The sequence below is a fragment of the Rutilus rutilus genome (assembly GCF_951802725.1).
Source record: "Rutilus rutilus genome assembly, chromosome: 4".
NCBI lineage: Eukaryota > Metazoa > Chordata > Actinopteri > Cypriniformes > Leuciscidae > Rutilus > Rutilus rutilus.
In genome coordinates this window covers 23,682,757-23,710,529 of record NC_140212.1, presented here as the reverse complement: position 1 = coordinate 23,710,529, position 27,773 = coordinate 23,682,757, and the positions used below count along the sequence as shown (strand labels likewise).

General features: G+C 39.1%; 1 protein-coding gene across 1 annotated transcript; it reads right to left on the bottom strand.

Moving 5' to 3' along the window:
- Positions 1–868: 868 nt before the first annotated feature.
- LOC311289790 (uncharacterized protein) lies at positions 869–27,773 on the bottom strand (the record flags this gene model as incomplete). The annotated part of the gene is made up of 66 exons (XM_084408034.1): positions 869–1,575; positions 1,759–1,921; positions 2,400–2,645; positions 3,121–3,284; positions 3,391–3,575; positions 6,310–6,408; positions 6,599–6,728; positions 6,808–6,903; positions 7,007–7,273; positions 8,226–8,347; positions 8,478–8,607; positions 8,765–8,860; positions 8,960–9,226; positions 9,433–9,554; positions 9,685–9,814; positions 9,972–10,067; positions 10,167–10,433; positions 10,640–10,761; positions 10,892–11,021; positions 11,179–11,274; positions 11,374–11,640; positions 11,847–11,968; positions 12,099–12,228; positions 12,386–12,481; positions 12,581–12,847; positions 13,054–13,175; positions 13,306–13,435; positions 13,593–13,688; positions 13,788–14,054; positions 14,261–14,382; positions 14,513–14,642; positions 14,800–14,895; positions 14,995–15,261; positions 15,468–15,589; positions 15,720–15,849; positions 16,007–16,102; positions 16,202–16,468; positions 16,685–16,812; positions 16,935–17,064; positions 17,222–17,317; positions 17,417–17,683; positions 17,890–18,011; positions 18,142–18,271; positions 18,429–18,524; positions 18,624–18,890; positions 19,107–19,234; positions 19,357–19,486; positions 19,644–19,739; positions 19,839–20,105; positions 20,312–20,433; positions 20,564–20,693; positions 20,851–20,946; positions 21,046–21,312; positions 21,529–21,656; positions 21,779–21,908; positions 23,273–23,368; positions 23,468–23,734; positions 23,951–24,078; positions 24,201–24,330; positions 24,493–24,588; positions 24,688–24,954; positions 25,161–25,282; positions 25,413–25,542; positions 25,700–25,795; positions 25,895–26,161; positions 27,654–27,773. The coding sequence occupies 66 exons, from the start codon at positions 27,771–27,773 to the stop codon at positions 1,495–1,497; spliced, it is 10,185 nt and encodes a 3,394-aa protein (XP_084264160.1). The 3' UTR covers positions 869–1,494.

Genomic DNA, 27,773 nt, shown 5'->3' with positions numbered 1-27,773 from the left:
GGGTGCCTAACTACAGACTTCCAGTGGATTTGTGAATGTGTTTTTTTCCGATGTCCAGCTTTTAAATTTGAGCGAGGGAGTGCGTGAGTGCACGGCGCGCTCTTTTCCCTTTATCATTGTAATCAGAGATTGTAATAAATATATTTTTATATTGAAACTGTTGTTTGGGTAATTCTGTTGTGTTGCTCCCACCAAACTAAAAAGAACTTGCAAGTAAAAAATAAGGTTACTTAACAGAGTCCCAGCTCTTTAATTGGGTGGCGTAGTCGGGCTACATTGCTTGTATCACAATAATCCAGGTCATCCGCAACAATATCTGTCTCTTATGGGTATAACTTCCATTAACTAAGCAGAGTAGTACAGTAAAGAGTATTGTTCTGGCTATATCTGAACTACCATTGTTACATTTTATGAGTAGATGTATTACCTTTAAGTGCAATACTATTCATTCTCTGCAATACTACTGTAACGGTCATCAGCTGGAGTGCCCTTGAGAGCCTGAGGGCACTCCACATCAGACTATCATTATTCACTCACTACTACAATTCCCATAATTCACTGCCCGGACTCATCATTCCTGATTATCACATTCACCTGTGTCTCATTATATTGTTTAGTTCACCCCATATAAGCCTGGTTCACCTCATCATTCCCTGCGAAGTCTTGTACGTTTTTCCAACTGCATTTCTGAGCATTTCCTTTGTTGTCGTTGTTATTCCTGGTTCTTGATCTCTGCCCGTGTCCTGGTTTTCCTGTTTCTGCCTCACCCTCTGGATTTGTCTGTTTGTTTGATTGCCTGCCTGTGTATGACCTTTGCCTAGATTTTGATTACGATTCTGCTTAACCCTTTAAATAAAACTGCATTTGGATCTTCTACCCTCGTGTCTCGGAGCAGTACGTAACAACTACAGTACATACTCTGGTAGTAACACTCATTAAACTGAATTCACTCTAAACATGAAACTAAGCTTTAAGACGAAAAAAAAAAAAGAAAAAAAAACTAAGCTTTAAGGGGAAAAAAAAGCCACAAAGTCTTTTTTCATTGCTAAGCAGGTTTATTCAAGGATAGTCTGGTTTATTGTTTCCAAAATTACTCCTTGAACAAAGAGAAAGACAGAAAGCTATTTAATTCCATTAATTAAAATAAATGGTACATTTTAGTCATACCCATCCAATAATCTAGAAGAATTTAGTTTAATTGTATTTGAATAACACTTCCTCTACAACAATAAAACAATACATGGATAGAGTGGTTATAACAGAGATTTAGTTTTTCTGTGCATCCATGTCTGGGTTAGATTTAGTAGTTTTCACCTAGCAGTTGGTGTTCATTGGTGATATGTTTATGTAAAATATCTCTGATTTAAATGTAGATGTTTATAGACAAGGAAGTGCTTTCAAAATCATTTTAAGAAATCTCATATTTAGATCATTCACACAAAGTATTTTGATATAAATGAAGGATCTTTCATTCATCATGGTTATTGAGCTTTCTTAAAGACCCATGGTGATCGCAGAAGAGTGATGGAAATCCAAAGATCTGCGCTTTCTGCGTCTATATCCAGGGTCGCATGACTGAAAATGACAAGACAAGAAAATACATTTATCAATAAATACATGCCTTCTACAATGCAAAGGCTGTTGAAAAAGTTGAATTTCTTTTAGACAGATCTTTCATAAAAGGTTCATAATTTACTTGAAGGCTACTGTAAAAATAATGCAGTGGATGGACCATTCAAAAATACTGTCCAAACATACCAGTGCACATCTGCCATTTTGTACAAGGCAGAGATGAACCTGACAGTGCAGAAAGATGCGGTCAGAGATTCCTGAGAAGGTGAACATCCTGAAGGAGAAATAGCTTGTCGTACCAATACCATTCTGAAGAACCTCAACTGTGCCATCTTCAGGATTGGGGCACCTAGGAAGGGAGTAAAGAAGAAAAAATTATTGCATGGCAAGATTTGAATGTAGGCTCCAAGTATTTGGCCATAACCAAACATATGGTACAAACATTTTGGGTAACATTTTATTTCAATTGTCCACTTTTGACATTCTACTATTAAGTAACTTTGCGATTGCATGTTAACTAACTCTCATTAGAGTATTAGTAGATTGTCTCCTTAATATCTGCAAACACTTTTTTTAATGGTTCCCCAACAGTCACTCTACTGACTGTAAGTAACTTTGAAAATGCATGTCAACTTATTCTACTAACCTAACAGTCTACTACAGTTTACTAATAGTCAAATGAAAGTTAGTTAACATGTAGTTGCAAAGTTACTTTATAATTAGTAGAAAGTTTAAGTGTACTATTGAAATAAAGTGTTACCCAATTTGGTAGTATTAACTTTCTGAGATTACAACAAATTTAGTAATTTAACCATCAAGTCACTCACTCTCTAGTAATTAGACTCCAGCGAATATGATAGTCAATATCATTAACAGGTGTGGCCCAGCAGTTGTCTAGAACCGTTGCGATTTGATTTCTATCCACTCCTTCCACCTCAACAGCCACATACATCTGCTGGTTCACCTGTATTTCCACCTCCCCATCAAATGGGCTAGTAAACTCTGCATCTTGGTAGGGAATCATGCGGATCCGGTATGTGCCCTGGCCAGCAGGAAGCTCCTGACTCATGTTACTGTGGGCACATTTTTTTTAAATATTAGCAACCATGACTTACTTAAGTAAATGGTAATGGTGATGACTCTGACTAGACTCAAACCACCAACCGTTTGCTTACCAGCCCTGAGCCTTAGGCAATGACACAACACAAGATAAGGATAACTACAGACTTAGTAAGGCTGCAACCTGTTTTATAACCACTGTAACATTGATCAAAATTCTTAACCCATGTTGAATCAGGTGGAAATTCTCTGGAAAGACCTAAATGAGGTCATTGATTTTATTGATTTGAGTAGGTAAAAAGCAGCCTCTTTCATGTTCTAGACAGACAAGTTAAATATTGGAAATTGAATGAAGTCAATCCAAACAGTTAAAAACATGAAGATTTCCTAAATTGCAATACTGATTTGCCTCATTCACTGTAAAAAAATAAAATAATTCATTTTCATAATACTACACACTTATACACAGAAGGTATTGAGTACCCTTACCCGCCTTCAGCTCGGATACCCATGGGCATAGATAGGGTCTGGATCAGAGGATACACACAAGAAAATGTAATGTTCAGCCATCTCTCTCTTGAAATTATGCTCTGGCCAGTGCTTCTTAAGTTAGACTGAATGGAGTTTTGGTAGATGAAGTGAGTCCTGTTGCTCTGTAAGGACATGGACAAATGTCAATCTCAAGCTCAAGGACAACTTACTAATCATTTACACATCTCTACAGCTCTAGTGATGAAACAGAAATAGAAAGATCATTACCATCAGAATGGTACCACATATGTGGCCTTCATTGTCAAATTGAAACACAAGTCTGCCATCCTCAATGGTTCCTTGGCAGCTTGGATCATTTAAGTGCAGGATCTCAGGAGTAAAACCAGACTCAAAGAGCTGGCAGCGGGACAGAGACATGGACCCAGTGCTGCTGGCACAAGACTCCACAGCATCTGAGCAGATAAAGCATTCAACATAGATATTTTTTTAGGAGTTATTTTTGTTGGTGTTTTTGCCTGTATTTATATAGGACAGTAAGGAGAGAAGACATGAAGCAAATAATAATAATAGTAATAATACTGTATTGTTCCAAATATAAGATGCCCCCCCCTTCAAGATGTACCTTTCAAGATATAAAAGGCTTTCTGAAGACCAAATCTTGTCTTTTAAAGAAAATACTTAGCATATTTTTCATATATTTTTAGAGTAAATACTGGTAAAATGTAACACCCATGACATTCAGAAATAAACACTTTATGGCATAGGTACCATAAAAATAACCTGAAGTTCTCATATCCAGTAGGTTTCACTATGACTGATTTCTCACCTTTTTATGTACAGTGACAGATGTTGGCATGTCAAAAAACACAGGTGTTTGATCAACATTCCCTATCTGATCCAGGGGATATGAATGTTTTTTCCTTAGGCCGACCACAGCGCTGAAAAGACAGCAGTTTCTCCCTGAAGTCATATTCAGTGCCTTCAGCTGGATGATGGCTCTGGTTTTGGGCAGCCCCTAATTTCTTTTTTTTTGGCTACGTACTGATACACTTGCCTGTCAGTTTCTTCAAAGCGGCCAATTTTACAGCGATAAGCTTTTCTTTGACTGTTAGCATTTTTAAGACTGTTGTTTAGGGCTCTCCAACCTCGTCTGTTGGAAGCTAGTTATTTTAGTTGATAAAGTTTTAAATATGGATATTTTTCTCACAAAAACGCATTGTTTCATTTTAGAAGGCAGTTATTAACCCCCCAGAGCCATGTGGAGTACCTTTATGAAGGATCAGTGCACTTTTTTGGTCTTCAAAATCAATTCCTCCATTCACTGCCATTGTAAAGCTTGGAAGAGCCAGGAATTTTTTTTATTTAACTCTGATTGTATTCGTCTGAAAGAAGAAAATCATATACACCTAAGATGGCTTGAGGGTGAGTAAATCATGGGGTAATTTTAATTTTTGTGTGAACTATCCTAACTTGCCAATTTAGGAGAAACTCTTAAAAAGAATGGGTATGTTGGTCCTAATTTTAGGACTCCTTAATTTTTGCTCCAAGCATTTTAGCGTTAAACGTTAGACGTAGTCAAGAGGACTCCTAAGTCACTAATACCCCTTTTCCACCAAGGCAGTTTAAGTGCTGGTTCAGAGCCAGAGCCTAATTTCAAATCAATTCAATTGTAATCTCTGTCTATGCAAATTACGGCGAGCTGCACGAACGTGTTGGATTTGCAGTGTTTGGTTGCCGATGTAGGTTTGCAAAGCAATGAGCATCAGTAGTAACGCAACGACCGCCATTGTTGATGGAGGACTTGAGCATCAGAGCTGCGCCGACCGATTGGAGTGCTGCGGGAGTGTTTGGAGAGCATACGACTCCTTGTGCTTTTGGATCGCTCTCGCAGTGCTTTGATGTCATGCGCAAATTGGTCTGCGAGAAGCCGATGCATCTCCAAAAAGCCTGGTGTGCTTGTGTTTGGCACTGCTGCGCTAGCGTTTCTGGGCAACATGAGATGTATACAATGACATAAGACATGGCTCTGTGGTGGATCTCTGGCCTTTGGAAAGGCAAACTGGTTCTTAGAAGGCTCGTCAGTCGAACCAACCCGAACCGGCAATAGCTCTGGCTCTGAACTAGCACCCGGTTCATGCTGGTGGAAAAGGGGTATAAGACAAAATCACAAACAATCCTAATGGCTGTTGCTGGCAATCCGCCTCAGCAATCCGCCCAAAGACACTGTACACCATTGAGGCAATAGCAATAGAGCCTTGGGTGCTGAACCTTTTCTTCATAAATCCAATAAATATTTTGTTTTCTAGATTTTAATCTATGATAAAACAGCAAAAATAAATCTTTAAAAATATATAATAAGTGTATTTGGCATGCTGTTCAAGGGGGTCGAGGGCTCCGAGCTTGGAATTTAGCCCAAATCCAGAGTTCTCTGGGCAATATGGGCAAAAACCCATATTGCTCTGTGACGTGTCAACGCCAGTCACTTTGGCCAGGTGCAGAGCCATTTATCTCTCTATGGCTCTGACCAGGTGGTATTTATAGCATAGGGGGCAGGACACTTTGGATTATAGAGAACATTTGATTGGACAGAAGATGTGATGAGAAGCTGAAGTCGGCGGTGATATCATAAAAATCAATTTTAGCGGAAGTGAAAGACTGTAAGTTTTGAATGCTTATATCTCCTAAATGCGAATTTTGTTATTGTTTTGGAACATACCAGCTTATTCCTAACCTTAAGGCTAATATATTCATACTAAAAGCTAAAAAATTTACATTTTGATTTCAGGGGGCCTTTAAGAACGAATGGCTTAATTCAGGCCATCTAAATACTCTTGTCTCATTTTTCTTCCTTTAAATCCACCAAGTTTAAGAGTACAATCCACAAATCAGCCAGGATGCTGGTAATAGCACACAGCAATGAAGGGGGTTAAACTCTAAAATATAAACAGTATAAAATAGACACATCCACTCAGACACACACAAATTAACTGGTGTGGCTGTAACGATAAGGCAGACACAGGTGGATTAAGCTCTGATAAAGCATTCCTGTTCATTTTTGTTTCATTTCTATTGAATTCTAATGTTATGAATAAAATGCTTGCTCTGTGTTCAGGCTTGACTATTATAATAATGCAAGAAGGATTTTAGTTAAATGCATGAATGCACAACAACTGTGAGAGAACTCACCAAAGATTTCATGATTTTGATTTTGTCCATCCAAGCAAGCACAGCCACTGACACCACTTCTCTCCCGACAAACCTCATTTTCAGTGCAAGTATCACAAACTAAAAAAGAAAATAAGAAGAACATTGCACAAAAAAACATGAAAGCAATCATTCATTTGGATCTTGACCTACCCAAATGTGGTCAATTATATCAGTATATATGTATATATATCAGAATATATGAAGACTATAACCATCATTTACACACTGAAACAATGAGTTGAAACAGAGAAAAAACAATAGCCATTACCATCGTGACTACCATCAACAAGGAAAACCCAACGACCGTTATCATTGACATTGCTGTTGGATGACAGTTCAGCAGCACTCAATGATGAAATGGCAAACGAGTGTGAAGAGTCCATTGTGTCAAAGCCAGCCTGAATGAAATATGATATGTAAACTGGAAAAATTTGGAGACTAAAATTTTTTTTTATAATAACAAAATGTACAACTTACTAGCCAAACTTGTCCTGTTTCTGCAATATCACCATAGTTGATCAGGGTGAAAGAGCGTTCACCATTGGAGACTAAAACAACTTGGAAAGTAGCCGACTTTCAAAAATCAAACAAAAAACAAACATTGAACAATTGAGGACATTCATAACCAAAAAAACACACATAGAGAATTCATCAAAAATCAGAGGTTAGGTCTTACCCCTCCACCCGTGTAGTACGGCACACTTTCCCAGGTAGCCACAAAGGCTGATGAAGCGGTAAAAGGCACGTTAGGGAAATATTGGTGAACAGCTTCAGTGACTTGTGCCAGTACAGCACTGCTTGTATCCTCTCTATAGGAGATTGTTCCACCATTTACATTGTTAAGGTCAGTCCATAGAGGAGCAATGATGTCTATTCCAGCGTTCAGATAAGGGACGAAGGCAGATAGTGGTTGAGTAAACGTCAAGTGACCATTGTTGTTCACCTATAATTCAGATCAAATTGCTGTAGAATTATCTGCCAGTAGTCAAAAGTATCATTCCGTTAATAAAGTACACTTAAACAGGAGAACTCTCTTGACAGAAGAGAGTTTGCAGAGGTGGACAAAGTACACAACTTCCTTACTTGAGTGAAAGTACAGATACTACTGGTCAAATATTACTCCGTTACAAGTAAAAGTTGTAAAGACCGATTTTTACTTAAGTAAAAGTACAGAAGTACTCATTTTTAAAAGTACTTAAGTATCAAAAGTAAATGTCAATGCATTGTTTTATTATTGTTGCATTGTTGTGTGTAATACTTACAGTACCTTATGCCTCTGAATCTATGCCTGCCTTCCCTCATATCAATATCACATTTATTTCTAGAACACAGTTCCAGTAGTGGGATTGAATGTGAGATTGAATAAGTCACTCAATAACTTCCACAATGGTTTCGGACACCCAAATGGCTGTTCCCTCAAATAGTGCCCTATTTAAAGTTTTTTGGCTTTTAGTATGAATATGTTAGCCTTACTGTTATCTATAAGCTAGTGTGCACCAAAACAATGACAAAATTTGCATTTAGAAGACCATACCCAACGTTGAAAATGAAAATCAGGTTGATGTCAGAATCCAACGCCGGATTGACATTAATCTCCAACGTTGGACGTTGTATTGTGGTTGAAAACGAAAATCGGGTTGACGTCAGAAACCAACATCAGTTGGGTTCTGACGTCAATCTGACCTTCATTTTCAACCAAAATGCAACCCCTGCAACCAAAATCATCCCCTGACTGACATTACTACTTTCTACTCAAGGACAGTAAAAAAATTGTAGTGGAGTAAAAAGTACAATATTTGTCTTTCAAATGTAGTGAAGTTAAAGTAAAAAGTTTCCAGAAAAAATAATACTCAAGTAAACCATCTTCAACCAAGAAGAAAAACTCAAATACTTACATAGATCTGATTGTATACACGTCCAAAGTATTTGAAAGGCTGCTGCAAGTAAATGGCTTCAGAACTTCCATCATCCGAAATGGGGTTTACTATGTCTCCATCCCCAAACGGCAAGAAATTAGCTGGCAAAAGGAAAAGCATAAGCACCAGTGAATTGTTTAGTACTTCCAAAGAAATGTATAAGCTCAAAAATGCTACTGGGTAAAAGTTTGAGGATCATGTTGCAGACAAAGAGGCAACTCTTTGGCTTACAGTATGCCGCTCTATCAACACGGAAAGACCAGCGACCTTCCACATTGATATTACTGCTGGACGAGAGTTCTGGGGCACTGGCTGCTGGAATTGTGAAAGAACTGACAGAGTCTACTGTGTCATAACCAGCCTGTAAAAGTAAAAAAGAGTATTTGAAACTGCAACCAAATCCTATTCCAAATAAACCATCTCTTGCTTATCAGTTAGGAATGAATTTGACCATAAGTAATTTCTAGTCATTCATTTCTGCTATTTGTAAAATATGGTAGGATCTTCACTCCACTCACCAGCCATATTTGTCCTGTTTCTGCAATATCACCATAGTTGATCAGGATGAAAGAGCGTTCTCCATTGGAGGCTAAAACCACTTGGAAAGTGACCGACTTCAAAGATCAAACAAAAACAAACATTGAACAATTGAGAACATTCATAACTAAAAACATACATAGTGTATTCATCAATAATCAGAGATTAGGTCTTACCCCTCCACCAGTGATGTATGGGACACTGTCCCAGGTAGCCACAAAGGCAGATGAAGCGGTAAAAGACACGGTAGGGAAATATTGGTGAACAGCTTCAGTGACTTGTGCCAGTACAGCACTGCTTGTATCCTCTCTATAGGAGATCGTTCCACCATTTACATTGTAAAGGTCAGTCCACAGAGGAGCAATGATGTCTATTCCAGCGTTCAAATAAGGGACGAAGGCAGATAGTGGTTGAGTAAACGTCAAGTGACCATTGTTGTTCACCTAAAATTCAGATCAAATTGCTGTAGAGTTATCTGCTACCAGTCAAAAGTATCATTCCGTTTATAAAGACGTTTAAAACCATCCAGTTGTACACTTAAACAAGAGAAAACTCTCTTGACTAAAGAGAATTTGAGAAAAGATATTGATGATGTACAGTACTAAATGGAAAAACATCTTCAACCAAGAAGAAAAAGTCCAATACTTACATAGATTTGATTGTATACGCGTCCAAAGTATTTGAAAGGCTGCTGCAAGTAAATGGCTTCAGAGCTACCGTCATCCGAAATGGGGTTCACTATGTCTCCATCCCCAAACGGCAAGAAATTAGCTGGCAAAAGGAAAAGCATAAGCGCCAGTGAATTGTTTAGTACTTCCAAAGAAATGTATAAGCTCAAAAATGCTACTGGGTAAAAGTTTGAGGATCATGTTGCAGACAAAGAGGCAACTCTTTGGCTTACAGTATGCCGCTCTATCAACACGGAAAGACCAGCGACCTTCCACATTGATATTACTGCTGGACGAGAGTTCTGGGGCACTGGCTGCTGGAATTGTGAAAGAACTGACAGAGTCTACTGTGTCATAACCAGCCTGTAAAAGTAAAAAAGAGTATTTGAAACTGCAACCAAATCCTATTCCAAATAAACCATCTCTTGCTTATCAGTTAGGAATGAATTTGACCATAAGTAATTTCTAGTCATTCATTTCTGCTATTTGTAAAATATGGTAGGATCTTCACTCCACTCACCAGCCATATTTGTCCTGTTTCTTCAATATCACCATAGTTGATCAGGATGAAAGAGCGTTCTCCATTGGAGGCTAAAACCACTTGGAAAGTGACTGACTTCAAAGATCAAACAAAAACAAACATTGAACAATTGAGAACATTCATAACTAAAAACACACATAGTGTATTCATCAAAAATCAGAGATTAGGTCTTACCCCTCCACCAGTGATGTATGGGACACTGTCCCAGGTAGCCACAAAGGCAGATGAAGCGGTAAAAGACACGGTAGGGAAATATTGGTGAACAGCTTCAGTGACTTGTGCCAGTACAGCACTGCTTGTATCCTCTCTATAGGAGATCGTTCCACCATTTACATTGTAAAGGTCAGTCCACAGAGGAGCAATGATGTCTATTCCAGCATTCAGATAAGGGACGTAGGCAGATAGTGGTTGAGTAAATGTCAAGTGACCATTGTTGTTCACCTAAAATTCAGATCAAATTGCTGTAGAGTTATCTGCTACCAGTCAAAAGTATCATTCCGTTTATAAAGACGTTTAAAAACATCCAGTTGTACACTTAAACAAGAGAAAACTCTCTTGACTAAAGAGAATTTGAGAAAAGATATTGATGATGTACAGTACTAAATGGAAAAACATCTCCAACCAAGGAGAAAAAGTCCAATACTTACATAGATTTGATTGTATACGCGTCCAAAGTATTTGAAAGGCTGCTGCAAGTAAATGGCTTCAGAGCTACCGTCATCCGAAATGGGGTTTACTATGTCTCCATCCCCAAACGTCAGGAAATTAGCTGGCAAAAGGAAAATCATAAGCGGCAGTGAATTGTTTAGTACTTCCAAAGAAATGTATACGCTCAAAAATGATACTGGGTAAAAGTTTGAGGATCATGTTGCAGACAAAGAGGCAACTCTTTGGCTTACAGTATGCCGATCTATCAACACGGAAAGACCAGCGACCTTCCACATTGATATTACTGCTGGACGAGAGTTCTGGGGCACTGGCTGCTGGAATTGTGAAAGAACTGACAGAGTCTACTGTGTCATAACCAGCCTGTAAAAGTAAAAAAGAGTATTTGAAACTGCAACCAAATCCTATTCCAAATAAACCATCTCTTGCTTATCAGTAAGGAATGAATTTGACCATAAGTAATTTCTAGTCATTCATTTCTGCTATTTGTAAAATGTGCTAGGATCTTCACTCCACTCACCAGCCAAATTTGTCCTGTTTCTGCAATATCACCATAGTTGATCAGGATGAAAGAGCGTTCTCCATTGGAGGCTAAAACCACTTGGAAAGTGACCGACTTCAAAGATCAAACAAAAACAAACATTGAACAATTGAGAACATTCATAACTAAAAACACACATAGTGTATTCATCAAAAATCAGAGATTAGGTCTTACCCCTCCACCAGTGATGTATGGGACACTGTCCCAGGTAGCCACAAAGGCAGATGAAGCGGTAAAAGACACGTTAGGGAAATATTGGTGAACAGCTTCAGTGACTTGTGCCAGTACAGCACTGCTTGTATCCTCTCTATAGGAGATCGTTCCACCATTTACATTGTAAAGGTCAGTCCACAGAGGAGCAATGATGTCTATTCCAGCGTTCAGATAAGGGACGAAGGCAGATAGTGGTTGAGTAAACGTCAAGTGACCATTATTGTTCACCTAAAATTCAGATCAAATTGCTGTAGAGTTATCTGCTACCAGTCAAAAGTATCATTCCGTTTATAAAGACGTTTAAAACCATCCAGTTGTACACCTAAACAAGAGAAAACTCTCTTGACTAAAGAGAATTTGAGAAAAGATATTGATGATGTACAGTACTAAATGGAAAAACATCTTCAACCAAGAAGAAAAAGTCCAATACTTACATAGATTTGATTGTATACGCGTCCAAAGTATTTGAAAGGCTGCTGCAAGTAAATGGCTTCAGAGCTACCGTCATCCGAAATGGGGTTTACTATGTCTCCATCCCCAAACGTCAGGAAATTAGCTGGCAAAAGGAAAATCATAAGCGGCAGTGAATTGTTTAGTACTTCCAAAGAAATGTATACGCTCAAAAATGCTACTGGGTAAAAGTTTGAGGATCATGTTGCAGACAAAGAGGCAACTCTTTGGCTTACAGTATGCCGATCTATCAACGCGGAAAGACCAGCGACCTTCCACATTGATATTACTGCTGGACGAGAGTTCTGGGGCACTGGCTGCTGGAATTGTGAAAGAACTGACAGAGTCTACTGTGTCATAACCAGCCTGTAAAAGTAAAAAAGAGTATTTGAAACTGCAACCAAATCCTATTCCAAATAAACCATCTCTTGCTTATCAGTTAGGAATGAATTTGACCATAAGTAATTTCTAGTCATTCATTTCTGCTATTTGCAAAATATGGTAGGATCTTCACTCCACTCACCAGCCAAATTTGTCCTGTTTCTGCAATATCACCATAGTTGATCAGGATGAAAGAGCGTTCTCCATTGGAGGCTAAAACCACTTGGAAAGTGACCGACTTCAAAGATCAAACAAAAACAAACATTGAACAATTGAGAACATTCATAACTAAAAACACACATAGTGTATTCATCAAAAATCAGAGATTAGGTCTTACCCCTCCACCAGTGATGTATGGGACACTGTCCCAGGTAGCCACAAAGGCAGATGAAGCGGTAAAAGACACGTTAGGGAAATATTGGTGAACAGCTTCAGTGACTTGTGCCAGTACAGCACTGCTTGTATCCTCTCTATAGGAGATCGTTCCACCATTTACATTGTAAAGGTCAGTCCACAGAGGAGCAATGATGTCTATTCCAGCGTTCAGATAAGGGACGTAGGCAGATAGTGGTTGAGTAAACGTCAAGTGACCATTGTTGTTCACCTAAAATTCAGATCAAATTGCTGTAGAGTTATCTGCTACCAGTCAAAAGTATCATTCCGTTTATAAAGACGTTTAAAACCATCCAGTTGTACACCTAAACAAGAGAAAACTCTCTTGACTAAAGAGAATTTGAGAAAAGATATTGATGATGTACAGTACTAAATGGAAAAACATCTTCAACCAAGAAGAAAAAGTCCAATACTTACATAGATTTGATTGTATACGCGTCCAAAGTATTTGAAAGGCTGCTGCAAGTAAATGGCTTCAGAGCTACCGTCATCCGAAATGGGGTTTACTATGTCTCCATCCCCAAACGGCAGGAAATTAGCTGGCAAAAGGAAAATCATAAGCGGCAGTGAATTGTTTAGTACTTCCAAAGAAATGTATACGCTCAAAAATGCTACTGGGTAAAAGTTTGAGGATCATGTTGCAGACAAAGAGGCAACTCTTTGGCTTACAGTATGCCGATCTATCAACGCGGAAAGACCAGCGACCTTCCACATTGATATTACTGCTGGACGAGAGTTCTGGGGCACTGGCTGCTGGAATTGTGAAAGAACTGACAGAGTCTACTGTGTCATAACCAGCCTGTAAAAGTAAAAAAGAGTATTTGAAACTGCAACCAAATCCTATTCCAAATAAACCATCTCTTGCTTATCAGTTAGGAATGAATTTGACCATAAGTAATTTCTAGTCATTCATTTCTGCTATTTGTAAAATATGGTAGGATCTTCACTCCACTCACCAGCCAAATTTGTCCTGTTTCTGCAATATCACCATAGTTGATCAGGATGAAAGAGCGTTCTCCATTGGAGGCTAAAACCACTTGGAAAGTGACCGACTTCAAAGATCAAACAAAAACAAACATTGAACAATTGAGAACATTCATAACTAAAAACACACATAGTGTATTCATCAAAAATCAGAGATTAGGTCTTACCCCTCCACCAGTGATGTATGGGACACTGTCCCAGGTAGCCACAAAGGCAGATGAAGCGGTAAAAGACACGTTAGGGAAATATTGGTGAACAGCTTCAGTGACTTGTGCCAGTACAGCACTGCTTGTATCCTCTCTATAGGAGATCGTTCCACCATTTACATTGTAAAGGTCAGTCCACAGAGGAGCAATGATGTCTATTCCAGCGTTCAGATAAGGGACGTAGGCAGATAGTGGTTGAGTAAACGTCAAGTGACCATTGTTGTTCACCTAAAATTCAGATCAAATTGCTGTAGAGTTATCTGCTACCAGTCAAAAGTATCATTCCGTTTATAAAGACGTTTAAAACCATCCAGTTGTACACCTAAACAAGAGAAAACTCTCTTGACTAAAGAGAATTTGAGAAAAGATATTGATGATGTACAGTACTAAATGGAAAAACATCTTCAACCAAGAAGAAAAAGTCCAATACTTACATAGATTTGATTGTATACGCGTCCAAAGTATTTGAAAGGCTGCTGCAAGTAAATGGCTTCAGAGCTACCGTCATCCGAAATGGGGTTTACTATGTCTCCATCCCCAAACGGCAGGAAATTAGCTGGCAAAAGGAAAATCATAAGCGGCAGTGAATTGTTTAGTACTTCCAAAGAAATGTATACGCTCAAAAATGCTACTGGGTAAAAGTTTGAGGATCATGTTGCAGACAAAGAGGCAACTCTTTGGCTTACAGTATGCCGATCTATCAACGCGGAAAGACCAGCGACCTTCCACATTGATATTACTGCTGGACGAGAGTTCTGGGGCACTGGCTGCTGGAATTGTGAAAGAACTGACAGAGTCTACTGTGTCATAACCAGCCTGTAAAAGTAAAAAAGAGTATTTGAAACTGCAACCAAATCCTATTCCAAATAAACCATCTCTTGCTTATCAGTTAGGAATGAATTTGACCATAAGTCATTTCTAGTCATTCATTTCTGCTATTTGCAAAATATGGTAGGATCTTCACTCCACTCACCAGCCAAATTTGTCCTGTTTCTGCAATATCACCATAGTTGATCAGGATGAAAGAGCGTTCTCCATTGGATACTAAAACCACTTGGAAAGTGACCGACTTCAAAGATCAAACAAAAACAAACATTGAACAATTGAGAACATTCATAACTAAAAACACACATAGTGTATTCATCAAAAATCTGAGATTAGGTCTTACCCCTCCACCAGTGATGTACGGGACACTGTCCCAGGTAGCCACAAAGGCTGATGAAGCGGTAAAAGTCACGTTAGGGAAATATTGGTGAACAGCTTCAGTGACTTGTGCCAGTACAGCACTGCTTGTATCCTCTCTATAGGAGATTGTTCCACCATTTACATTGAAAAGGTCAGTCCACAGGGGAGCAATGATGTCTATTCCAGCGTTCAGATAAGGGACGTAGGCAGATAGTGGTTGAGTAAACGTCAAGTGACCATTATTGTTCACCTAAAATTCAGATCAAATTGCTGTAGAATTATCTGCTACCAGTCAAAAGTATCATTCCGGTTATAAAGACGTTTAAAAACATCCAGTTGTACACTTAAACAGGAGAAAACTCTCTTGACTAAAGAGAATTTGAGAAAAGATATTGATGATGTACAGTACTAAATGGAAAAACATCTTCAACCAAGAAGAAAACGTCCAATACTTACATAGGTTTGATTGTATACGCGTCCAAAGTATTTGAAAGGCTGCTGCAAGTAAATGGCTTCAGAGCTACCGTCATCCGAAATGGGGTTTACTATGTCTCCATCCCCAAATGGCAGGAAATTAGCTGGCAAAAGGAAAATCATAAGCGACAGTGAATTGTTTAGTACTTCCAAAGAAATGTATATGCTCAAAAATGCTACTGGGTAAAAGTTTGAGGATCATGTTGCAGACAAAGAGGCAACTCTTTGGCTTACGGTATGCCGATCTATCAACACGGAAAGACCAGCGACCTTCCACATTGATATTACTGCTGGACGAGAGTTCTGGGGCACTGGCTGCTGGAATTGTGAAAGAATTGACAGAGTCTACTGTGTCATAACCAGCCTGTAAAAGTAAAAAAGAGTATTTGAAACTGCAACCAAATCCTATTCCAAATAAACCATCTCTTGCTTATCAGTTAGGAATGAATTTGACCATAAGTCATTTCTAGTCATTCATTTCAGCTATTTGTAAAATGTGGTAGGATCTTCACTCCACTCACCAGCCAAATTTGTCCTGTTTCTGCAATATCACCATAGTTGATCAGGATGAAAGAGCGTTCTCCATTGGAGGCTAAAACCACTTGGAAAGTGACCGACTTCAAAGATCAAACAAAAACAAACATTGAACAATTGAGAACATTCATAACTAAAAACACACATAGTGTATTCATCAAAAATCTGAGATTAGGTCTTACCCCTCCACCAGTGATGTACGGGACACTGTCCCAGGTAGCCACAAAGGCTGATGAAGCGGTAAAAGGCACGTTAGGGAAATATTGGTGAACAGCTTCAGTGACTTGTGCCAGTACAGCACTGCTTGTATCCTCTCTATAGGAGATTGTTCCACCATTTACATTGAAAAGGTCAGTCCACAGGGGAGCAATGATGTCTATTCCAGCGTTCAGATAAGGGACGTAGGCAGATAGTGGTTGAGAAAACGTCAAGTGACCATTGTTGTTCACCTAAAATTCAGATCAAATTGCTGTAGAGTTATCTGCTACCAGTCAAAAGTATCATTCAGTTTACAAAGACGTTTAAAAACATCCAGTTGTACACTTAAACAGGAGAAAACTCTCTTGACTAAAGAGAATTTGAGAAAAAATATTGATGCATAATAAATTGATGATGTAATAAATGGAAAAACATCTTCAACCAAAAAGAAAAAGTTCAATGCTTACATAGATCTGATTGTATACGCGTCCAAAGTATTTGAAAGGCTGCTGCAAGAAAATGGCTTCAGAGCTTCCATCATCTGAAATGGGGTTTACTATCTCTCCTTCCCCAAACGGTAGGAAATTAGCTGGCACTTGGTAAAACATAAGCACCAGTGAATTGTTTAGTACTTCCAAAGCAATATAAGCTCAAAAATGGTACAGGATAACATTTTTAGGATCATGTTGCAGACAAACAGGCAAGTGTTTGGCTTACAGATTGGTGATCCATCAACACGGAAAGACCAGCGACCTTCCACATTGATATTACTGCTGGACGAGAGTTCTGGGGCACTGGCTGCTGGAATTGTGAAAGAATTGACAGAGTCCACTGTGTCATAACCAGCCTGTAAAAGTAAAAAAGAGTATTTGAAACTGCAACCAAATCCTATTCCAAATAAACCATCTCTTGCTTATCAGTAAGGAAAGAATTTGACCATAAGTAATTTCTAGTCATTCATTTCTGCTATTTGTAAAATGTGGTAGGATCTTCACTCCACTCACCTGCCAAATTTGCCCTGTTTCTGCAATATCACCATAGTTGATCAGGATGAAAGAGCGTTCTCCATTGGAGGCTAAAACCACTTGGAAAGTGACCGACTTCAAAGATCAAACAAAAACAAACATTGAACAATTGAGAACATTCATAACTAAAAACACAAAGAGTGTATTCATCAAAAATCAGAGATTAGGTCTTACCCCTCCACCAGTTATGTACGGGACACTGTCCCAGGTAGCCACAAAGGCCGATGAAGCGGTAAAAGGCACGTTAGGGAAATATTGGTGAACAGCTTCAGTGACTTGTGCCAGTACAGCACTGCTTGTATCCTCTCTATAGGAGATTGTTCCACCATTTACATTGAAAAGGTCAGTCCACAGGGGAGCAATGATGTCTATTCCAGCGTTCAGATAAGGGACGTAGGCAGATAGTGGTTGAGTAAACGTCAAGTGACCATTATTGTTCACCTAAAATTCAGATCAAATTGCTGTAGAATTATCTGCTACCAGTCAAAAGTATCATTCCGGTTATAAAGACGTTTAAAAACATCCAGTTGTACACTTAAACAGGAGAAAACTCTCTTGACTAAAGAGAATTTGAGAAAAGATATTGATGATGTACAGTACTAAATGGAAAAACATCTTCAACCAAGAAGAAAACGTCCAATACTTACATAGGTTTGATTGTATACGCGTCCAAAGTATTTGAAAGGCTGCTGCAAGTAAATGGCTTCAGAGCTACCGTCATCCGAAATGGGGTTTACTATGTCTCCATCCCCAAATGGCAGGAAATTAGCTGGCAAAAGGAAAATCATAAGCGACAGTGAATTGTTTAGTACTTCCAAAGAAATGTATATGCTCAAAAATGCTACTGGGTAAAAGTTTGAGGATCATGTTGCAGACAAAGAGGCAACTCTTTGGCTTACGGTATGCCGATCTATCAACACGGAAAGACCAGCGACCTTCCACATTGATATTACTGCTGGACGAGAGTTCTGGGGCACTGGCTGCTGGAATTGTGAAAGAATTGACAGAGTCTACTGTGTCATAACCAGCCTGTAAAAGTAAAAAAGAGTATTTGAAACTGCAACCAAATCCTATTCCAAATAAACCATCTCTTGCTTATCAGTTAGGAATGAATTTGACCATAAGTCATTTCTAGTCATTCATTTCAGCTATTTGTAAAATGTGGTAGGATCTTCACTCCACTCACCAGCCAAATTTGTCCTGTTTCTGCAATATCACCATAGTTGATCAGGATGAAAGAGCGTTCTCCATTGGAGGCTAAAACCACTTGGAAAGTGACCGACTTCAAAGATCAAACAAAAACAAACATTGAACAATTGAGAACATTCATAACTAAAAACACACATAGTGTATTCATCAAAAATCTGAGATTAGGTCTTACCCCTCCACCAGTGATGTACGGGACACTGTCCCAGGTAGCCACAAAGGCTGATGAAGCGGTAAAAGGCACGTTAGGGAAATATTGGTGAACAGCTTCAGTGACTTGTGCCAGTACAGCACTGCTTGTATCCTCTCTATAGGAGATTGTTCCACCATTTACATTGAAAAGGTCAGTCCACAGGGGAGCAATGATGTCTATTCCAGCGTTCAGATAAGGGACGTAGGCAGATAGTGGTTGAGAAAACGTCAAGTGACCATTGTTGTTCACCTAAAATTCAGATCAAATTGCTGTAGAGTTATCTGCTACCAGTCAAAAGTATCATTCAGTTTACAAAGACGTTTAAAAACATCCAGTTGTACACTTAAACAGGAGAAAACTCTCTTGACTAAAGAGAATTTGAGAAAAAATATTGATGCATAATAAATTGATGATGTAATAAATGGAAAAACATCTTCAACCAAAAAGAAAAAGTTCAATGCTTACATAGATCTGATTGTATACGCGTCCAAAGTATTTGAAAGGCTGCTGCAAGAAAATGGCTTCAGAGCTTCCATCATCTGAAATGGGGTTTACTATCTCTCCTTCCCCAAACGGCAGGAAATTAGCTGGCACTTGGTAAAACATAAGCACCAGTGAATTGTTTAGTACTTCCAAAGCAATATAAGCTCAAAAATGGTACAGGATAACATTTTTAGGATCATGTTGCAGACAAACAGGCAAGTGTTTGGCTTACAGTTTGGTGATCCATCAACACGGAAAGACCAGCGACCTTCCACATTGATATTACTGCTGGACGAGAGTTCTGGGGCACTGGCTGCTGGAATTGTGAAAGAATTGACAGAGTCCACTGTGTCATAACCAGCCTGTAAAAGTAAAAAAGAGTATTTGAAACTGCAACCAAATCCTATTCCAAATAAACCATCTCTTGCTTATCAGTTAGGAAAGAATTTGACCATAAGTAATTTCTAGTCATTCATTTCTGCTATTTGTAAAATGTGGTAGGATCTTCACTCCACTCACCTGCCAAATTTGTCCTGTTTCTGCAATATCACCATAGTTGATCAGGATGAAAGAGCGTTCTCCATTGGAGGCTAAAACCACTTGGAAAGTGACCGACTTCAAAGATCAAACAAAAACAAACATTGAACAATTGAGAACATTCATAACTAAAAACACAAAGAGTGTATTCATCAAAAATCAGAGATTAGGTCTTACCCCTCCACCAGTTATGTACGGGACACTGTCCCAGGTAGCCACAAAGGCCGATGAAGCGGTAAAAGGCACGTTAGGGAAATATTGGTGAACAGCTTCAGTGACTTGTGCCAGTACAGCACTGCTTGTATCCTCTCTATAGGAGATTGTTCCACCATTTACATTGAAAAGGTCAGTCCACAGGGGAGCAATGATGTCTATTCCAGCGTTCAGATAAGGGACGTAGGCAGATAGTGGTTGAGTAAACGTCAAGTGACCATTATTGTTCACCTAAAATTCAGATCAAATTGCTGTAGAATTATCTGCTACCAGTCAAAAGTATCATTCCGGTTATAAAGACGTTTAAAAACATCCAGTTGTACACTTAAACAGGAGAAAACTCTCTTGACTAAAGAGAATTTGAGAAAAGATATTGATGATGTACAGTACTAAATGGAAAAACATCTTCAACCAAGAAGAAAACGTCCAATACTTACATAGGTTTGATTGTATACGCGTCCAAAGTATTTGAAAGGCTGCTGCAAGTAAATGGCTTCAGAGCTTCCATCATCTGAAATGGGGTTTACTATGTCTCCATCCCCAAACGGCAGGAAATTAGCTGGCAAAAGGAAAATCATAAGCGACAGTGAATTGTTTAGTACTTCCAAAGAAATGTATATGCTCAAAAATGCTACTGGGTAAAAGATTGAGGATCATGTTGCAGACAAAGAGGCAACTCTTTGGCTTACGGTATGCCGATCTATCAACACGGAAAGACCAGCGACCTTCCACATTGATATTACTGCTGGACGAGAGTTCTGGGGCACTGGCTGCTGGAATTGTGAAAGAATTGACAGAGTCTACTGTGTCATAACCAGCCTGTAAAAGTAAAAAAGAGTATTTGAAACTGCAACCAAATCCTATTCCAAATAAACCATCTCTTGCTTATCAGTTAGGAATGAATTTGACCATAAGTCATTTCTAGTCATTCATTTCAGCTATTTGTAAAATGTGGTAGGATCTTCACTCCACTCACCAGCCAAATTTGTCCTGTTTCTGCAATATCACCATAGTTGATCAGGATGAAAGAGCGTTCTCCATTGGAGGCTAAAACCACTTGGAAAGTGACCGACTTCAAAGATCAAACAAAAACAAACATTGAACAATTGAGAACATTCATAACTAAAAACACACATAGTGTATTCATCAAAAATCTGAGATTAGGTCTTACCCCTCCACCAGTGATGTACGGGACACTGTCCCAGGTAGCCACAAAGGCTGATGAAGCGGTAAAAGGCACGTTAGGGAAATATTGGTGAACAGCTTCAGTGACTTGTGCCAGTACAGCACTGCTTGTATCCTCTCTATAGGAGATTGTTCCACCATTTACATTGAAAAGGTCAGTCCACAGGGGAGCAATGATGTCTATTCCAGCGTTCAGATAAGGGACGTAGGCAGATAGTGGTTGAGAAAACGTCAAGTGACCATTGTTGTTCACCTAAAATTCAGATCAAATTGCTGTAGAGTTATCTGCTACCAGTCAAAAGTATCATTCAGTTTACAAAGACGTTTAAAAACATCCAGTTGTACACTTAAACAGGAGAAAACTCTCTTGACTAAAGAGAATTTGAGAAAAAATATTGATGCATAATAAATTGATGATGTAATAAATGGAAAAACATCTTCAACCAAAAAGAAAAAGTTCAATGCTTACATAGATCTGATTGTATACGCGTCCAAAGTATTTGAAAGGCTGCTGCAAGAAAATGGCTTCAGAGCTTCCATCATCTGAAATGGGGTTTACTATCTCTCCTTCCCCAAACGGTAGGAAATTAGCTGGCACTTGGTAAAACATAAGCACCAGTGAATTGTTTAGTACTTCCAAAGCAATATAAGCTCAAAAATGGTACAGGATAACATTTTTAGGATCATGTTGCAGACAAACAGGCAAGTGTTTGGCTTACAGATTGGTGATCCATCAACACGGAAAGACCAGCGACCTTCCACATTGATATTACTGCTGGACGAGAGTTCTGGGGCACTGGCTGCTGGAATTGTGAAAGAATTGACAGAGTCCACTGTGTCATAACCAGCCTGTAAAAGTAAAAAAGAGTATTTGAAACTGCAACCAAATCCTATTCCAAATAAACCATCTCTTGCTTATCAGTAAGGAAAGAATTTGACCATAAGTAATTTCTAGTCATTCATTTCTGCTATTTGTAAAATGTGGTAGGATCTTCACTCCACTCACCTGCCAAATTTGCCCTGTTTCTGCAATATCACCATAGTTGATCAGGATGAAAGAGCGTTCTCCATTGGAGGCTAAAACCACTTGGAAAGTGACCGACTTCAAAGATCAAACAAAAACAAACATTGAACAATTGAGAACATTCATAACTAAAAACACAAAGAGTGTATTCATCAAAAATCAGAGATTAGGTCTTACCCCTCCACCAGTTATGTACGGGACACTGTCCCAGGTAGCCACAAAGGCCGATGAAGCGGTAAAAGGCACGTTAGGGAAATATTGGTGAACAGCTTCAGTGACTTGTGCCAGTACAGCACTGCTTGTATCCTCTCTATAGGAGATTGTTCCACCATTTACATTGAAAAGGTCAGTCCACAGGGGAGCAATGATGTCTATTCCAGCGTTCAGATAAGGGACGTAGGCAGATAGTGGTTGAGTAAACGTCAAGTGACCATTATTGTTCACCTAAAATTCAGATCAAATTGCTGTAGAATTATCTGCTACCAGTCAAAAGTATCATTCCGGTTATAAAGACGTTTAAAAACATCCAGTTGTACACTTAAACAGGAGAAAACTCTCTTGACTAAAGAGAATTTGAGAAAAGATATTGATGATGTACAGTACTAAATGGAAAAACATCTTCAACCAAGAAGAAAACGTCCAATACTTACATAGGTTTGATTGTATACGCGTCCAAAGTATTTGAAAGGCTGCTGCAAGTAAATGGCTTCAGAGCTACCGTCATCCGAAATGGGGTTTACTATGTCTCCATCCCCAAATGGCAGGAAATTAGCTGGCAAAAGGAAAATCATAAGCGACAGTGAATTGTTTAGTACTTCCAAAGAAATGTATATGCTCAAAAATGCTACTGGGTAAAAGTTTGAGGATCATGTTGCAGACAAAGAGGCAACTCTTTGGCTTACGGTATGCCGATCTATCAACACGGAAAGACCAGCGACCTTCCACATTGATATTACTGCTGGACGAGAGTTCTGGGGCACTGGCTGCTGGAATTGTGAAAGAATTGACAGAGTCTACTGTGTCATAACCAGCCTGTAAAAGTAAAAAAGAGTATTTGAAACTGCAACCAAATCCTATTCCAAATAAACCATCTCTTGCTTATCAGTTAGGAATGAATTTGACCATAAGTCATTTCTAGTCATTCATTTCAGCTATTTGTAAAATGTGGTAGGATCTTCACTCCACTCACCAGCCAAATTTGTCCTGTTTCTGCAATATCACCATAGTTGATCAGGATGAAAGAGCGTTCTCCATTGGAGGCTAAAACCACTTGGAAAGTGACCGACTTCAAAGATCAAACAAAAACAAACATTGAACAATTGAGAACATTCATAACTAAAAACACACATAGTGTATTCATCAAAAATCTGAGATTAGGTCTTACCCCTCCACCAGTGATGTACGGGACACTGTCCCAGGTAGCCACAAAGGCTGATGAAGCGGTAAAAGGCACGTTAGGGAAATATTGGTGAACAGCTTCAGTGACTTGTGCCAGTACAGCACTGCTTGTATCCTCTCTATAGGAGATTGTTCCACCATTTACATTGAAAAGGTCAGTCCACAGGGGAGCAATGATGTCTATTCCAGCGTTCAGATAAGGGACGTAGGCAGATAGTGGTTGAGAAAACGTCAAGTGACCATTGTTGTTCACCTAAAATTCAGATCAAATTGCTGTAGAGTTATCTGCTACCAGTCAAAAGTATCATTCAGTTTACAAAGACGTTTAAAAACATCCAGTTGTACACTTAAACAGGAGAAAACTCTCTTGACTAAAGAGAATTTGAGAAAAAATATTGATGCATAATAAATTGATGATGTAATAAATGGAAAAACATCTTCAACCAAAAAGAAAAAGTTCAATGCTTACATAGATCTGATTGTATACGCGTCCAAAGTATTTGAAAGGCTGCTGCAAGAAAATGGCTTCAGAGCTTCCATCATCTGAAATGGGGTTTACTATCTCTCCTTCCCCAAACGGCAGGAAATTAGCTGGCACTTGGTAAAACATAAGCACCAGTGAATTGTTTAGTACTTCCAAAGCAATATAAGCTCAAAAATGGTACAGGATAACATTTTTAGGATCATGTTGCAGACAAACAGGCAAGTGTTTGGCTTACAGATTGGTGATCCATCAACACGGAAAGACCAGCGACCTTCCACATTGATATTACTGCTGGACGAGAGTTCTGGGGCACTGGCTGCTGGAATTGTGAAAGAATTGACAGAGTCCACTGTGTCATAACCAGCCTGTAAAAGTAAAAAAGTGTATTTAAAACTGCAACCAAATCCCATTCCAAATAACCCATCTCTTGCTTATCAGTAAGGAAAGAATTTGATTTGACCATAAGTAATTTCTAGTCATTCATTTCTGCTATTTGTAAAATGTGGTAGGATCTTCACTCCACTCACCTGCCAAATTTGTCCTGTTTCTGCAATATCACCATAGTTGATCAGGATGAAAGAGCGTTCTCCATTGGAGGCTAAAACCACTTGGAAAGTGACCGACTTCAAAGATCAAACAAAAACAAACATTGAACAATTGAGAACATTCATAACTAAAAACACAAAGAGTGTATTCATCAAAAATCAGAGATTAGGTCTTACCCCTCCACCAGTTATGTACGGGACACTGTCCCAGGTAGCCACAAAGGCCGATGAAGCGGTAAAAGGCACGTTAGGGAAATATTGGTGAACAGCTTCAGTGACTTGTGCCAGTACAGCACTGCTTGTATCCTCTCTATAGGAGATTGTTCCACCATTTACATTGAAAAGGTCAGTCCACAGGGGAGCAATGATGTCTATTCCAGCGTTCAGATAAGGGACGTAGGCAGATAGTGGTTGAGTAAACGTCAAGTGACCATTATTGTTCACCTAAAATTCAGATCAAATTGCTGTAGAATTATCTGCTACCAGTCAAAAGTATCATTCCGGTTATAAAGACGTTTAAAAACATCCAGTTGTACACTTAAACAGGAGAAAACTCTCTTGACTAAAGAGAATTTGAGAAAAGATATTGATGATGTACAGTACTAAATGGAAAAACATCTTCAACCAAGAAGAAAACGTCCAATACTTACATAGGTTTGATTGTATACGCGTCCAAAGTATTTGAAAGGCTGCTGCAAGTAAATGGCTTCAGAGCTACCGTCATCCGAAATGGGGTTTACTATGTCTCCATCCCCAAATGGCAGGAAATTAGCTGGCAAAAGGAAAATCATAAGCGACAGTGAATTGTTTAGTACTTCCAAAGAAATGTATATGCTCAAAAATGCTACTGGGTAAAAGTTTGAGGATCATGTTGCAGACAAAGAGGCAACTCTTTGGCTTACGGTATGCCGATCTATCAACACGGAAAGACCAGCGACCTTCCACATTGATATTACTGCTGGACGAGAGTTCTGGGGCACTGGCTGCTGGAATTGTGAAAGAATTGACAGAGTCTACTGTGTCATAACCAGCCTGTAAAAGTAAAAAAGAGTATTTGAAACTGCAACCAAATCCTATTCCAAATAAACCATCTCTTGCTTATCAGTTAGGAATGAATTTGACCATAAGTCATTTCTAGTCATTCATTTCAGCTATTTGTAAAATGTGGTAGGATCTTCACTCCACTCACCAGCCAAATTTGTCCTGTTTCTGCAATATCACCATAGTTGATCAGGATGAAAGAGCGTTCTCCATTGGATACTAAAACCACTTGGAAAGTGACCGACTTCAAAGATCAAACAAAAACAAACATTGAACAATTGAGAACATTCATAACTAAAAACACACATAGTGTATTCATCAAAAATCTGAGATTAGGTCTTACCCCTCCACCAGTGATGTACGGGACACTGTCCCAGGTAGCCACAAAGGCTGATGAAGCGGTAAAAGTCACGTTAGGGAAATATTGGTGAACAGCTTCAGTGACTTGTGCCAGTACAGCACTGCTTGTATCCTCTCTATAGGAGATTGTTCCACCATTTACATTGAAAAGGTCAGTCCACAGGGGAGCAATGATGTCTATTCCAGCGTTCAGATAAGGGACGTAGGCAGATAGTGGTTGAGAAAACGTCAAGTGACCATTATTGTTCACCTAAAATTCAGATCAAATTGCTGTAGAATTATCTGCTACCAGTCAAAAGTATCATTCCGGTTATAAAGACGTTTAAAAACATCCAGTTGTACACTTAAACAGGAGAAAACTCTCTTGACTAAAGAGAATTTGAGAAAAGATATTGATGATGTACAGTACTAAATGGAAAAACATCTTCAACCAAGAAGAAAACGTCCAATACTTACATAGGTTTGATTGTATACGCGTCCAAAGTATTTGAAAGGCTGCTGCAAGTAAATGGCTTCAGAGCTACCGTCATCCGAAATGGGGTTTACTATGTCTCCATCCCCAAACGGCAGGAAATTAACTGGCAAAAGGAAAATCATAAGCGACAGTGAATTGTTTGATTCTTTTACAGGAACATAAGCTCGCAAATAGTATTCCTCTTTTTTAACATTCAGATCATCAGCTCTTGGAAAGATCTCCATGAACTGAAATCAGTGAGTCAGATAAGAGAGACAAAATGTACATAGCAGTGGGTTAAATTTGCATAAAGCGCAGGAATTGAAGATTAGATTTGTACTCGTTTTGCGGAGACACTGTTCCATTTACAGTGAGCAACGTAACTGTTTTAACCAAACGGATAACTATCTGATCATTTGAAAGACCAGGTGTAAACAGGCCCATTGGAAATCTGTCATTGAAAGTCTAATTTGAAACTGAAAACAAACAAACTAAAGGATTTTGACAAAAGTAAAACAAATTTTATGAAAAATGGCTTCATAAATAGGCCTATTTAAGGTTCTGCACTATTTCTATGTTAGCCATTATGAATATTTAAAAAAGGTGTATTTATCATATTGGGGTGGGGTTATGGCACAATGATAAACTCAGAAACTTAAAAATGGCACTAATATTTGATCCAAATTACATCAAAACTGTGATATTGTGAAATATTTGTACAATTTAAAATAAATAACGTGCATCAAATGAGCATATTAGAACGATCTTCTTCTGAGGAAAATGAAGTGTACCATGCACCATGAAGTGAAAACTCTCTACTTCAATGCATACAGTTTCCTCATGAAGGGAGCTCTTGAGTGAAGTATGGTCTCAACAACCTCAGTTGAGAGACCTGAGTATGAGTTGGGCCCCCTCAGAGGCCAAATCCACAGCTTCCATAGTTCTGGATAGAGGTGAAGGATTGTGCCCCCTGCCTGAAACAGAACGGCCCTCCTGATCGGAATCTTCAGGGGAGAGCCGTCGATGAGGGACACCATATCTGAGAACCATACTCAGGCCAGCCAGAACTGCGCTACTAGCAGTAGACCGACTCTGTCCCGGCAGACTCTCTCCAAAACCCCCTAGAGCAGAGCGACCGGGGGGAAAGTGTACAGATGTAGCCTCGGCCACGCCTGCACCATGGCATCCAGCCCCAATGGAGCCCCCGAAAGCAAACCTCAGGAACTTCCAGTGTTGTGAAAGGATGGGTACGTGAAAGTATGCATCCTTTAGATCTATAGTGACAAACCAGTCCTTGGATCTGTTTTGAGTCAAGATCTGCTTCAAAGTAAACATCCTGAACTTGAGCTTCTTGACTGAACGATTTAGATGACGTTGATCTACTACGGGACTTCATAGAAACCCCCAT